Source organism: Saimiri boliviensis, chromosome 4 (genome assembly GCF_048565385.1).
Source record: "Saimiri boliviensis isolate mSaiBol1 chromosome 4, mSaiBol1.pri, whole genome shotgun sequence".
In the NCBI taxonomy this organism is placed as follows: domain Eukaryota; kingdom Metazoa; phylum Chordata; class Mammalia; order Primates; family Cebidae; genus Saimiri; species Saimiri boliviensis.
In genome coordinates this window covers 40,500,646-40,515,342 of record NC_133452.1, presented here as the reverse complement: position 1 = coordinate 40,515,342, position 14,697 = coordinate 40,500,646, and the positions used below count along the sequence as shown (strand labels likewise).

At 35.6% G+C, this 14,697-nt stretch overlaps 1 protein-coding gene across 7 annotated transcripts in view; it reads left to right on the top strand.

Moving 5' to 3' along the window:
- LAMA2 (laminin subunit alpha 2) overlaps positions 1 to 14,697 on the top strand; it is a 625,652-nt gene that overhangs the window by 358,888 nt on the left and 252,067 nt on the right. For 4 of the 7 annotated variants that reach the window (XM_074397492.1, XM_074397491.1, XM_074397489.1 and 1 more), the window contains exons 15-17: positions 6,599 to 6,710; positions 13,092 to 13,145; positions 13,332 to 13,445. In XM_074397492.1, coding sequence (XP_074253593.1) covers positions 6,599 to 6,710; positions 13,092 to 13,145; positions 13,332 to 13,445 — 280 coding nt within the window. The remainder of the gene's footprint in view (positions 1 to 6,598; positions 6,711 to 13,091; positions 13,146 to 13,331; positions 13,446 to 14,697) is intronic. The other 3 variants (XM_074397494.1, XM_074397493.1, XM_074397490.1) reach the window with 1 other exon arrangement.

Genomic DNA, 14,697 nt, shown 5'->3' with positions numbered 1-14,697 from the left:
ACTAGGCTGCAGGTCAAGGATTTTGACTTTTGTTTTCAACTCAGCTATTTAATAGTTGTAAACATAAGTAAGGCTTTGACCTCTTTGGACTTCAATCACTTCATCTGTAAAACAAGGAGAAGGACAATTGCCCTGCCAACTTCAAAAGGTCACTGCGAGAATTGAATTAGAAAGCTGCAAAAGCACTTGGCTAGTGGTAACCCAGCACACAAATATGAAGCATTTCTGTCTTATTTACTTCATCCCAAAGGATCACATCTTCTCCAAATACCATTAAGATTTAGGAACCTCTAGAGAAAGGCACGTACTGGTATTTCCATACATATGACGGTTCTTACTGTCATTTTTTTTTTCAAAATGCTAAGCCCTATTAGATAAAATTAATGTACTTTTTTTCTCACTGTCCTCACCAGGAATATGAAGGCACAAATAGAAAACTTTTCATTCTTCTTTTAAGAATATAAGAGAAATCAACCTGACTGAACTGCACATCTTTCTCCTTTAAATTCTCCAAACCTTAGATTTAGTAACAACCTTGGTCTTTAAATCAAGCAAGGCTTTTATTAAGTACCTATATGAGATATAGAACTCTGCACAAAGTGTATTTTCCTCTTACTTTACAGTTGACATTAGTAGAGTTCGCCAAATTTTCAATCTCATCCATAGGGGATACTGCTATTCTCTAACCCTGGAGGATAGATGTGTCATATGACCTGGTTTAGCCAATGAAATATAGCAGAAATGATGTATTTTTTTCCCGTGGGATAAACATTGAATTTCCAGTGTGAGACTCTCTCCAGCTTACTCAGCAACCAGAAGATAAAAACAGCCTGGAATACTGATTTGGGATATGGAGGTCAGCTGCCCTAACAGGCACCCAGACCTGTAGACGATTTTACATGAGTCAGCCCTTTTTTTCCTGTTAAGCCACTTAGAATTTGGAGTTGTTATCACAGCACCACCAAGCCCATCATGACTTTATCATGATACCACTCATGAGTGTTGCTTGAAAATAAATACAAAATATTTTCAAGGCAAGATAGTTTTACACAACTTTCAGTGTAAATTTTGGGGTTGGGAATCAAAAAAGATTATATACAATTTATATAATAAATAATCTAGAAACATTATTGTAAACAAAGGAGTTTTTAATAATTATAGAAATAGTATTGCTAGGTACACAGTATACCTCTACCTTCTGAAGTTAATGATTCAGGTAACTACATTTTGAGGACATTTTACTGATAACACTAGTAATGAAAAGGATTTTTGCAGCTCACTTGGAATCCTGCTGTTGGAAAGAGGTGCAACCAGCATTTTAACCTGTGTATCTTTCCCATTATCTTTGACTACCTCCCACTGCTATTCCCTAAGTATTGAGTTCGTTCAGTCTGCAAATATTTACTGAGCACTTTCCATGGTTATGTCTCTAAATCTCAGTTCCTATTCTATCCAATGGCAGAAACAATGTCTAAATTTCAAGGTTGGCAATTAAGCGAAAACACAATGTATGTTAAGCACCTGAAATAGTATCTAGCATACTTTGGGAGGCAATGGAGGGTAACAAGGAGAACTCTGGTTTTGGCGTCATGCTTGGATTTGAATCTATGCTGCACCCTTTGCTAATGGTATTATGTTGGACAAGGCACTTTACTCCTCTGAGCCTCAGATTTTTCATTTGTAAATATGAATAGACATGGGGTTGTTACATTGTTTATTAATACTTACATGAACTGTCTTTCCAGCCTGTATCATAGTACACAGAAGATAGTAGACAGTAAGTAGTAACTATTAAAAAGCAGTCATTCTAGACTAGGCTATAAGGATACAAAGGTGGACCAATAATCATTGAATTCAAAGAAGGCTTGTACAGCAGAGAAGTCAGATAAACTTATACCTACTGCACACTTATGATAATGTAAATAGTGCAGAAGAAGTATACATAGTGCATACTGGTAGAACTAAGAAGGAAGAGATGAATTCTTGTGTTAGCATTTAATACACTTAATAAATGGCTGTGAAAGTATCAGATTCTCTCAGCTACTGCTTTTACTTGATGTGGGATTGAAAATATGTAGAGAAAATGTCTTGCTTTTTATATACATTTGGTGGGTAAAAAAAATTGTAAGATCATAGGTGTTTTTGTTGTTTTAGAGTATAATGTTTGGTAGTGGTTGTTTTAGTGTAATATAGCATACGTAACCTGGCAGTTAATGTAGTAAGACAAAAATATTGAGAACAATCTTTAAGGCAGCACCAGGACAATGTTTCTGATATAGTTCCAATATTTTCCATAATAGCTTGTATAATTATGTCCTCCTCTTCATCCATCATCTTTTCTGTATTTCAGGCATAAAAGTAAGAAGGAATAGTCAGCGAAAGCATTTGACTTAGTTGACAACTCTTTGATAGCTCATGCATCTCCAAAATTTAGTACTTTATTGCTGCCAACATTATGTATTTAAATGAATGCAGCTTGATATCAAGAAAATGACCATATTGAAGGAAAAAATAAAATAAACTGCAGCCTTCTTCATGAGTAACACTTGAAACTGTTAAACACATTAAAATCTCATTTAACAAATAGCAGAACCTAATGAACATTGGGATTGCTCAGTGAATACTAATGTGGAATATTACTAGGAAAGATGTTAGAGTGCTGAAGTTTCTCATAGCTCAAAATGGTTATACAGATTAAAGAGAGGAACATCTGTTGTTCAAAAGACAAATAAAATTTGTCAGTTCACTGAAAATATTTTTGTTTCTGTATCTTTTTAAAAACTGTTTCTTAGTCTACTGCTCATTCTTCTATTTTGAAATTTCCAGAACTCTTTCTTTAAGTTTTGCATATCAATTTTATATCAGAAATTCTGGTACTGTACCTATATGTAGTCAATCAATCTCTGCTGTTTAGTAAATTGTAGCAATCTATTGTGTGATAATCAACTAGTATATCAACTATGAAATCATCTAATTCTGAAATTAAAATGATCAGAATGAAATTTAAATGATTGAAATCAAAATGATAGGTTTATCAAGTGACAGTCCATTAATTCCAGGCTGTTAGATGTCACAATACATTCAGGTGACTTCTGGTCTCTGGCCTCAAGTTCGAATAACAGTTTCCATTTATTTTCTATGACAAATCAAACAAGTAATTTGTCTTTTACTTATCTGATTTTATTCATCTGAAATGTGGCTAGTAGGCTTTATTGTATCATTTGTCATAGAGTTTGTTAGCCATGTTTGTAATAGAACTGTTTTTCATTCATCTATTCATTTATTATGTGAGTATTTAATCAATTACTCTTGTATATATCTATCCATCTATCCATCCATCCATCCATCAGTTCACTCATCCAATAAAAGTCTACTGAACATCTATGGAGATGATCATGCTGCATATATAGATGGCAAGACAGGTTTCTGTTGTCAAGGAGTAGCTCATGCCAACATGAGTACCGTCTTTAGTAACTCTTGCAAACTCTGTTGTGTTAAGGAGACTTATCAGACCCAGAAATTCTATTTCTAGATATATACCAAAAAAATTGAAAATAGGTATTATGTGTTCATGAATATGAATAGCAACATTATTAATGATAGCCCAAAGGTAGAAACAGTCCAAATATTCATCAACAGCTGAATGAATAAACAAAATGTGGCATGTATAGGCAGTGGAATATTAGTCATAAAAAGGAATGAAATATTGATACATACTACAACAAGGAAAACCTCAAAAATATTATGCTAGGCCGGGCACAGTGGCTCATGCCTGTAATCCCAGCACTTTGAGAGGCCAAGGGGAGGGGATCACCTGAGGTCAAGAGTTTAAAAACAGCCTGACCAATATGGTGAAACCCTGTCTCTACTAAAAACACAAAAATTAACCGGGTGTGGTGATGTGCGCCTTTAGTCCCAGCTACTCGGAAAGCTGAGGCAGGAGAATTGCTTGAACCTGGGAGGTGGAGGTTGCAGCGAGCCAAGATCATGCCACTGCACTCCAGCCTGGGTGACAGAGCAACACTGTCTCAAAAAAAAAAAAAATGTGTGTGTGTGTATATGTATATATATATATATATATATATATATATATATATATATATGCTATAAAAAAAAGTTCACCAACTACGGTGGAACATGTCTGTAGCCCCCCACCTAGTTGAGAGGCTGAAACAGGAGGATCACTTGAGCACAGGAGTTTGAGTCTGCAGTGAGCTCTGATCAAGCCATGGCACTCCAGCCTAGGTGACCAAGAGACTTTGGTCTCTGAACAGAAAGCAAACAAAAAAACCCAGTATGTTAAGTGAAAGTGACCAGACATGAAGGTCACATACTGCATGATCACACTAATGTGAAATATCTAGTATAGGTAACTTCATAACCACAAAAGCACATTGTTAGCTTACAGGGATTACAGAAGAAGGAAAATAGAGAATGACTACCTAATGGCTTCTGGATTTTCTTTTCGGCTGATAAAATGTGTTAGAATTAGATAGACGTGGTAGTTGCACAACATTGTGAATGTACTAAATGACAGAATTGTACAATGTATTTTTAAAATTTTAAATAGATATGAAAATTTTCATCCTACCCCAAATGTCAAAATTCCTACTATGTGCAATTTAAAATGTTTAATTTTATGTGATGTGAATTTCACCTGAAATAACGACAAGAAAAAGAAATGCCTGTGATACCGCATTTTTCATTGACAAGATTCCTTGGTGCAGGGGGAAAAAAAGAGCATTTAATGATTTTCAAATGACACATGTAACCTAAACACTGTAGAATCGTGACATTTGCCTAATCTAGGACCTTCTACCGGTTGCCCCTAGAGAAGACACCACTCAGTTAATAGTGTTGGATGAGTCTATCTACAGGTAAAGATAATTCACTTGTCTTTAGAGGACGCCATCAAGCACTCAGCAGCTAGGATGATTCCATCCAAATGCCTATTGTTGGTGATTTCAGGCTTAATTTCCTTTTCTGCTTCCTGATCCTACACGGACTCATACATATTCAAAAGTATTGTCGAGTATCTAGGATTAGCAAAGTGGGGGTAGGGGCAATGATTTTTTAGAAATCTATTGCTAAAAAGCTTACAATTTGGGTAAAGATCATCACTCTTGAAGATACATTTACACCTTGTAATGAGCCTTTTAGCTTTGCTCTCTGGCTTGATTTCCAGATTCCCAGCATTGATTTGGCAATCAATGCTGGTAAGTGTGAATCACTGATCAATAAAAATCTACGACCACTCCTGAGAAAGGAACTGAACATGCAGGCCGAAGCAAGAATCAGTTCTATCTTTCTATGGTTACAAGATGCCATGTCATAGGCTATCAAATGTCTACCAGTAAATTTTAAAACTGTAATTATTATGAATCAATAGCAGTCATTTAATTGTGTGCTCTTGGAGTTTATTTAAAATTTATTTTCATACACTAAAATGACTTGGAGGTACAAATAGTAAAAAGTGTATTGCTTGTACTGTTCATGTAGTCATTTTTATTTGACTTCAACAGTCAATGAAAATAGGTTAATAAAATGTCTAGTATTTCATAATAGCCTACTATGTGTTACACATTATACCAAGAACTTTATATTTCTTTTTCCTTTTATATCAAGCTCATGATGTGTGGACTATTATCGCCATTGGACTGAAGAAAAAATTGAGGCCTGGAAAGAATAAGTTACTTTCTTCTAGGCCTCAAGGCTGATAAATATCAGAGACAGGATATGAATCCTGGTCTGTTAGACTCACAAAACTGTATTCTTAACAATTAAGCTTTTAAAATGTCTTTTTACACAAAAGTAGGAAAAACAAATAAGATACCAATAACATTTATTTAAATTGTTAATGCATAATAAGAAAAGAAATAGGTGTGTGACAGCATTTTTTCCAGTTTTCCATTTGGCCAAACCAGCTTTTCTCTAAAATAATGAGTTATGCTAAATCACTCTGCTAAAATCACCAGATTGTACAAAAGTACCAATAAAATGAAGGTTGTAGATACAGAGAACAATGGATTTAATTTAGGCCAAAAACAAATTGCAGAGATCATTCTAAGTAAGTCAACTGAACATTTTGAGAAAGTTTAGCTTATACTGACTACAAACATGCAGCTTCATCTCTAAGAAAAGCAAAACCAAAATCATTTTCATCTTTTATTTCAATTTAAAAGCTGAGATGGAGTATTAATATTGTCTACCTCTGCTTTCCTTATTTAAGTGCTAAAAGAAATCAGTCATTGGAATGTTTTCCGTTTTAAAAATCCCTTTATGATTTTAAAAGTGTCTATCTGTCTACACAAAATGAAAATCCAAACACATAGCCAAGAGCCAAAGGATGAGGAAGAACATTCTCATATCTGTTCAACATTTGGGGGTGGTGGCTATTTTCAGCATTTTAGACTGAGCCAACTTGACCTAATATTACAAATGACCAGAGCTTTTGGCTGTGGTGTTCATCAGCCTTCTTTCTCAGCATACATAATTGGCTTATATTTATGTCATTGTTACTGTTCGATTCCTACAGCTGTGTAGTACCTAAGAACTTTACTTTTTCACCATCCACCATCTCTTTTCTCCTCTGCCCTAGGTTGAGCTCTGTTAACCTTGAATCCGCTGTCTCCTATCCTACTGATGGAAGCGTTGCAGCAGCTGTAGAAGTGTGCCAGTGCCCACCAGGTTATACTGGCTCCTCGTGTGAAGTAAGCTTCCAAGAATATATCCTCAGTGCATTTGAAGTTCCCTCAACATTTTTTTCAATAAGTTATTCTAAGGAGAGCTGTTTATATCTATCAATAATCACACAAATAATGTGTATCATTTAAAAAAGGAACTTGAATAGCTACCAAAAGTCATGGCTTTCAATTAGGATATTAACCACGTAATTTCATCTTGTAACTGTTCCTCTCTGAGATACTTTGCCTATAGCTGAAAATCTGATATTTCTGTCTTTGTTGCCTATTTGATCTATTGTATGCTAGATGGTAGCAGAGTAGCAGTTCAAAATGTTTTTCTCTTCATTTTCATCATAATGATTATCAAAAATTTAATGCTATTTTTTTACATTTCTCTCATTTTTTAATCCTATGTATTACACTTTTCCTCTGCTACATTTCTAAGAATACAACCGAATTGCAATCATCTGAAGCATACAATCTTCAGAATGTCAAGAACATAATATGTGAAAAAATGCCTTGATACAGAAAATTGCCTACAGTTCTTTGATTTATTTAGCACCTAATGTTTGAGATATTTATTGTTGTCTCAATATCCTAGATTTATAATAAGATTAATGGTTCTTACTTGATACCACAGTCTGTCATCTTAAGGTAACAATTTTTATTTATTTATATGTATTTTTCTTTCAGGTTGTATGAAAATTGGTCCTACTTGAAACCTGGTCAAAAAATGTGAACACTATTTCCTTGACAGAGGGCATGGCTTGCAGATAAATAGGAGCTTAGTTTCTTTAAAGTGGTGCCTTTAAGGAATCATTTGAGTGTACTGAGATGCTCCACTTCAGAACACTACCTCACCATGCCATTTATAGAAATACTCTAGGCATTCCTTTGCCAGTTCTCTTGTACTTTTAAAATAATGCACACATCTAGAGATATGCAGTCATATTCATGACAGTGTTTCCTTTAACTTAGCTCAGATTCGCCTTTCTAGAAATAAAACTAGATATAACTTACAGAAGTACTTGCTGTTCCAAAATTCATGTGGATAAGAGAAAAATAATTATGGATATCAATTAGCTGTGTCAACCCAAATTTGATTTTACATATTAAAATACACAATGTATTTGATGAAACAAGAACCTTTTACTCTTGATTCCAACCAGACTGCTCTAGTTGAACCTTTAAGATCCTCTTGCAATTAGAATACTAAATAATTAATTCTACTCTTAATGCTTGTTTCCACATACATTATTCTCATCCTTAGCGTAATCTTTTATGCAAGTCGTAAATGCCCACTGAATATCAAATTACTTAAATATTAGAATTGCTTAATTGGCTATGCTTTTAGTCTCTTTATTCTCTCCTTCAAAAATATTTTTGATATATTCTAGATATGTTTGATAAATTCTGTAAATTTACCTGTATAAAATACTAATAAGTACACACAATATAATCCCTGTCCTTAAGGAGCTAACAATCTGTTTAGGGAAACAGTAAATACCTACAAAAAATGGGATCTCAGCACTGTATAATTAAGGGACCAGTATGTGCTACAGAACATACATGCAATAATCACTACTGCAGTGGAGAGAGATGAAAGTATCCTGGAGTGGAGAAATCTGAAATTAGATGCTAAATAATGGTAACAGATAGATAGGGAGAAGCATGTGAGTGTGAAAAAACAACACAGAGAGTGATAATAAAAGCTTCCTGTATGTGTCACACAATAATCTTTTGATAAATAAAGTTACTTTGTAGCCCATAAAATAATTTAATTGAATCAGGAGACAATTCTGGAATTTCGGATTTTCTCTCTGACTGCTTTATTTCTTGTACTCTCTAAAACTTTTTTCTTTATCAAAACTTCCTATCCCTAAATTTGCTGTTATCCAGTCCTGTCCTTTCATTATTTCATTTGCTTTTTAATTAAGTGTAGTTCATAAGGTCAGTCACTCTAGCACTGTTATCACTAATATCCTGGGATCCCTTAAAAGCTGAGTAAATGCCAAAGAGCATTAATGTCTTAATTCCATCTTGCTGAGAACCTCTAGGTAAAAACAGATCAAATGACTCCATTGCAGACATTCTTTTTTACTTCATTTGGGGGCCACAGTGTTGATTCAGAATATTTTTTCTGATTTCTACTTGACTTCCTATAAAGCGCTATACAGTTAAATCTTCCAAAAATTTTCTTACTTTCATAGCAGTGTTATCATTCATTTCACTTGACAGATGAGACAGGTGGGATACTAAAAAAAAGAGTTTTCGGCAATCTCGGTTTCTTCATCTATGTGACGGAAGTAATATTAACCACCTCATAGAAGTGTTTGTTCATAATTTCATTTTGCTGACTACTATTTGATGAGCATATATTGTGAGACAAATAAGATCCTACACATGGAAAATAGTGTGATTAACAATACAGATATTGTCCCCATCCTCAAGGATGTTGCATTGAGTGGTGGCATTAACAATATGCCAGAAGCAAATGTAAATAGATGTGACAAATGCTATGAAGGAAATAAACAGGGTGAAATAAACAGGGTTCTATGATAAAGTTGCTGCAAGTGGTTGTATGAAGGATAGAAAGTCTACTTTGTAAAAGTTTGTCAGGAAAAGCTTTCTGAGGTGGTGACAGCTAAATTGAGTGTTGAAGAATGAGAGAGACGGCGATATAAAATGAGCTGCTAAGAAAGCAGCGTAGAGCTTGGAGTGTGTAAGGACTGGAAAGAAGGCAAATATGGCCGGAGCTTCGTAAGCAAGGGAAAAAGTCAGACAAGATGTGATTGGAGAAGCCAGGCCAGTCGGAGCTGTGCATACATGATAAGAACTGAGCATTTTATTCTCATGCCATGGAACATTAGCAGAGTAGTGGACTAGTGTAATGATCTGATGTATATTTTTGGGTTTTGGGGTGCTTTCTGTTTTTTGAGACAAGGTCTTGATCAGTCACCCAGGCTGGAGTACGGTGATGTTGTCATGGCTCATTGCAGCCTCAGATTCCTTGGCTCAAGTGATCCTCCTGCCTCAGCCTTCTGAGTAGTTGGGACTACAGGTGTATATCACCATACCCAGCTATTTTTGTTTTAGTAGAGACAAGATCTCAATATGTTGCTTGGGCTGGTCTTGAACTCCTGAGCTCAAGAATCCTCCCACTTCAGCCTCCAAAAGTTCTAGGGTTACAGGCATGAGCCACCACACCCAGCCTGAGTTACAGTTGTTTGAAGAAGGCATTATGGCTACAGCAGGAAGAATATGTCTTAGGAGGCCATGAATGATAGCAAGGAGAAGGGTTAACATACAGTTGCAATGGAACATGGCAATGATAGTGATTGGTGTTAAGATGATGGCAGGACTTAGCATATTCTACGTATATTTTGGTAGTACAACCAATAGGACTTACAGATTCAAGACTGTATGTCGGAGGAGAGATTAAAGAAATAGAGTTTAAGAATGAGTCGTAGATGACCAATTTGAATGATTGATCAGTTGGTTGTGGGTCATTTACTGAGCTGAGGAAGACTGAGAGGAATAGTTAGTGTGAGTGGGGTGTATGGAATCCGTAGTCCAGTTTAGAATTTTAGGTTTGAAAAGGCTGTGAAGTGTAAATGCCAATGTGTATTTATAATATTCAGATCTCAAACTCAGCATGTCTGTCTGTTCTAGAGATATGTTTTTGGAAAGCATCATAAACTACGGGACTGAATAAAATTACCCAGGAGAAAGTGTAATTGATTTGAAAAAAAAAAAAAAGAAAGAAAAATAATCAAGACCAAGCCCTGAGCAGCTCCTAACATTAAGAAGCAGGGTCAAAGTAGAGGAAACAGCAAAGAAATAGGGTAGGAAATTTGGGAAGTCTGATGTCATGGAAGTAGAGAAAAGAAATTGTGAGAGAAAAAGGAGTCAACTAGGCCCAAGGCTGTTGAAAGGTCGGATAAAACACAACTGTGGAATTGTCCATCTAATTTGGCTGCATGGAATTCAGTGACAAGGACAAACGCAGTTTTAATTGAGAGGTGGTGACACAAAACAGATTAGAATGGAATTCAGTGTGAAAAAAAGGTGAAGAATATACTTGTTAAGAGTGGTGTTACCGAAAAGAAAAACACAGATGACTAGAAAAGTTATAGGACGTTAAGAGGACAGTTTTGTTATTTTTGGTTTGTTATTTTATTTTATTTTTTTTTGAGACGGAGTTTCACTCTTGTTACCCAGGCTGGAGTGCAATGGCGCGATCTCGGCTCACTGCAACCTCCGCCTCCTGGGTTCAGGCAATTCTCCTGCCTCAGCCTCCTGAGTAGCTGGCATTACAGGCACGTGCCACCATGCCCAGTTAATTTTTTGTATTTTTAGTAGAGACGGGGTTTCACCATGTTGACCAGGATGGTCTCAATCTCTTCACCTCGTGATCCACCCGCCTTGGCCTTCCAAAGCGCTGGGATTACAAGCGTGAGCCACCGCACCCGGCCTGGTTTGTTAATTTTTGAGGGAGACACTGGAACATATATTTCTGAGCTGATGGTAATGGCCCAGTAGAAAAGAAAGTTATTACTAATATATCAGAGAGTGAACATTGAGAAGACAACAGATGCTGGAATCAGATGACAAGTGGAGTAATATTCCTTTAGGAAGAAGGACCCTCAAGCCCCACATCACTTATTTGAAAAGGGAATATGGCAACAATGCTTGGAGATAAATGCTTAGCTCTCTGGGCTTATTGGTGCAAAGATGGCTTTAATTTTTCCTGTGAGTAATGCAATAAAATCACTGGCTAAAAGAGAGAGGTGTAAGGAGTTAGGAGGTTTGGAGAAAGAAGATATGATGTCAGAAGTGCATTTGCAGAACATTAAAAAAAAATGTACATAAGGAAAACTTCATGAATATGTCTGAAAACAGTGATTAGTTCTCTTCCTTTTCTCAACATCCTTAATTTTTGCCTCCTTATGAATATGTAGCTTCACCAGCTTTTTTTTTTTTTTTTTTTTTTTTTTTTTTTGATACAGAGTCTCACTCTGTTTCCCAGGCTGGAGTGCAGTGGCCTGATCTCCACTCATTGCAACCTCTGTCTCCCGGGCTCAAGTGATTCTCCTGTCTCAGCCTCCTGAGTAGCAGCTGAGATTACAGGTGCACACCACCACGCCCAGCTAATTTTTGTAATTTTGGTAGAGACAGGGTTTCACCATATTGGTCAGGCTGGTCGCTAACTCCTGACCTCAAGTGATCCATCCACCTCAGCCTCCCAAAGTGGTGGGATGACAGGCATAAGCCACTGTTTCTGGCCAGTTTTACCAGCTTTTAAAAATGTATATTACAGAAGGAAATCAATTCTCTAATGAATCTAGGAAGACAAAAAATGTAATAGGGAGAAATGAAAAGGCATTTAATGCAGAGAAATGGTTAAAACTTTGACACTTTTTTTTTGGTACTGCCCAAATTAAGGGGGAAGTTTATTTTATTTTGTTTATTTTATTTTCATATATAAAAAGTATCAGTACAGAAATTTGCTTATGTGTTTGTTTCTGATGCTCAAATTTGAAAGTCCTCACATCCTGAGGCAGAAGGAACATTTTCAAGGACACATCACACAATTCTGTATCCTTTATTACTTCAGTTCTCTTTTGTTTCCTTTTTCAACTGGAAAAGCAGGCCTTTTCATGATATCTGATGCTGTACTCAACCATCCAGAAATATAGTAAATAACCCACAAGATGCAATTTCACTGGAGGAGGATCATAAGCTCTTAGAGGGCAGCAGTACTTGCCTGGTGCTGATGTTGCATCTTAACCACTTTGTAGTAATCTCCACAGAAGGAAAACTTAATTAAAGATAACAGGGAACTGAGAGCAGGCACTGACACAGGGAATCTAAAACTCAAATATCTGTTTGAACCAGAATTCAGTTTTTATACAATAAAGCGTTTCACATTTTAAATAAGGAATGAAAAATACAAGCAAAATTATAGAAGAATGTCATAAAATAAACTATCAAGAAAATACGTGTTGAAATAAATCATAAACATTTTGTGTAAATTTGAGAAAGCATAATAGGATGGAGGAAATTAAGCCGAAACGCATGAATGATGTAAGTGTAGATGTATGTAGAAATTAGCTGTGTATGTGGTCACATATAAGTGTGGGTACTGCCTTGCTACCAAATCATGTCAAAGATTTTCTGGAAATGAAGAAGTCAGGGGCAATTAGTATGTGGGAAAGGGAACACATTCCAGAGAATCAAAACTGCTTGGGGTGACACGGGGTGCTCTCTTAGGCTAAGATGATAGGAAGAGTCCTTTTATGTCAGCTGCCTTTTTTGCAGTACTTTTCTATTTTCCTGTCTGTGCTTTTTACTTTGAGACTGTCACATTTCAATTCTTTATATCTCTGCTTTATTTTACCATTTCAGAAGCGACACCAAGCTAATGCTTCCTCTAATCTCATACCTGCCAATAACACTAAGGTCAGTGCAAAGCCCTAATGTCAGGAGGAATAGCTCTGTTGTAATGTTTCAATAATGGCAATGCTTTGACAAGCACATTTGATGAGTCTCCTCCCTGTTATTTTCTGTTATCAGAAAACAAACACAAACAAAATCACCTTTTTGTTTCAATCTCCCCAACTGACTGAAGCCTTCTCTTCCTTTCAGTCTTGTTGGCCTAGGCACAGGCGAGTTAACGGCACTATTTTTGGTGGCATTTGTGAGCCATGTCAGTGCTTTGGTCATGCGGAGTCCTGTGATGATGTCACTGGAGAATGCCTGGTAAGTGCCCTCCTTTTTGGGGATGCTGATTGACAAGGCTGAACTCACCTCAACAGATGCCACAATTCAGTTACTACCCTGGGGACTGTAAACACTTGAGTCAAGAAGTGCTTTGACAAAGATCTTTGTACTGAACTGAGTTGGAACTGAGAACGCTCTTTCATATGTGATATTCCTGATGAATATAAGGAAGTGTTTATTCATATTAGTCCAAGAATTAAATTAGAATAGGTATATTTTTATAAGGCATAACTTATAATGGTAGATATAGCTACCACAAATATATACGGTTTCACTTCCATTCATAAATCTATGAAAAGTACAGTGTACTTTTAAAATAGAAAATAATTTATATCCCCATAATATGAAAAATGTAAAATATAACCTTTACAATAAACATAATTAAGTTTTCTTCATATTGAAAATAAAGACATACTGAATATTTTAATTTAAAATGTTCAGAATTTAACTAAACACATAGTATCATTTGTAGATTAAAAATAATAATATTTAATACATATTCACCAGAGCTGCTCCTCCTTTACAATTTAATCTAAGCTTTAACAAGAAAATAGACTCTACAAAGTGCAAAGCACTTTCCATCCTGCTAAGAAGCCTTAGGATTGGAGAATTACACTGAATAGACCATTCTGACTTAACTCAAGGGCACATTAGTTTTATATTGTCTGACATGGCATGAAGCTTGAAACAACACTTCTCATTTCATTAGTCTTGCAGAAATGCAATTTAAAATGGTGCCAATTTAGGTGGATATCATACTCTCATTTCCCTGAAGAATTTAAGGCGGACTCTGTTGTCTTTAATTCTTAATGTCCTCTCTTTCTCTTGCTCATTTTACCCCATTTTTCTTCTACTTAAAAGCTTCTGGGAAAATTCTGAAATGAAAATTCAGGGCTTTTGTTTCAATGTAATTTGGCATTAAGGTTTATTGATGTTCTTTCTCTTTTCTCTATATAAGATTTTGTTTAATTGCATTGCATTATAAAGCACGAAAGCCTTAATTTGTGGATCAGTAGATTCTTGAAATGACATTTTTATGAATAGAAAGACTAAGTGATTTTCATTTTAATTATGCCATAAGTCTTTTAAAATGTACTTTGGGAAAAATATTGGGTTACCTTTAAATACTTTACTAACATGCAATAGGAAATAATATTCAGCCCAAAACTGACATGTATTTGTTTTACTTACCCTAAGAGGACAAAAATAAGTGTGTCATGATACCAAACTC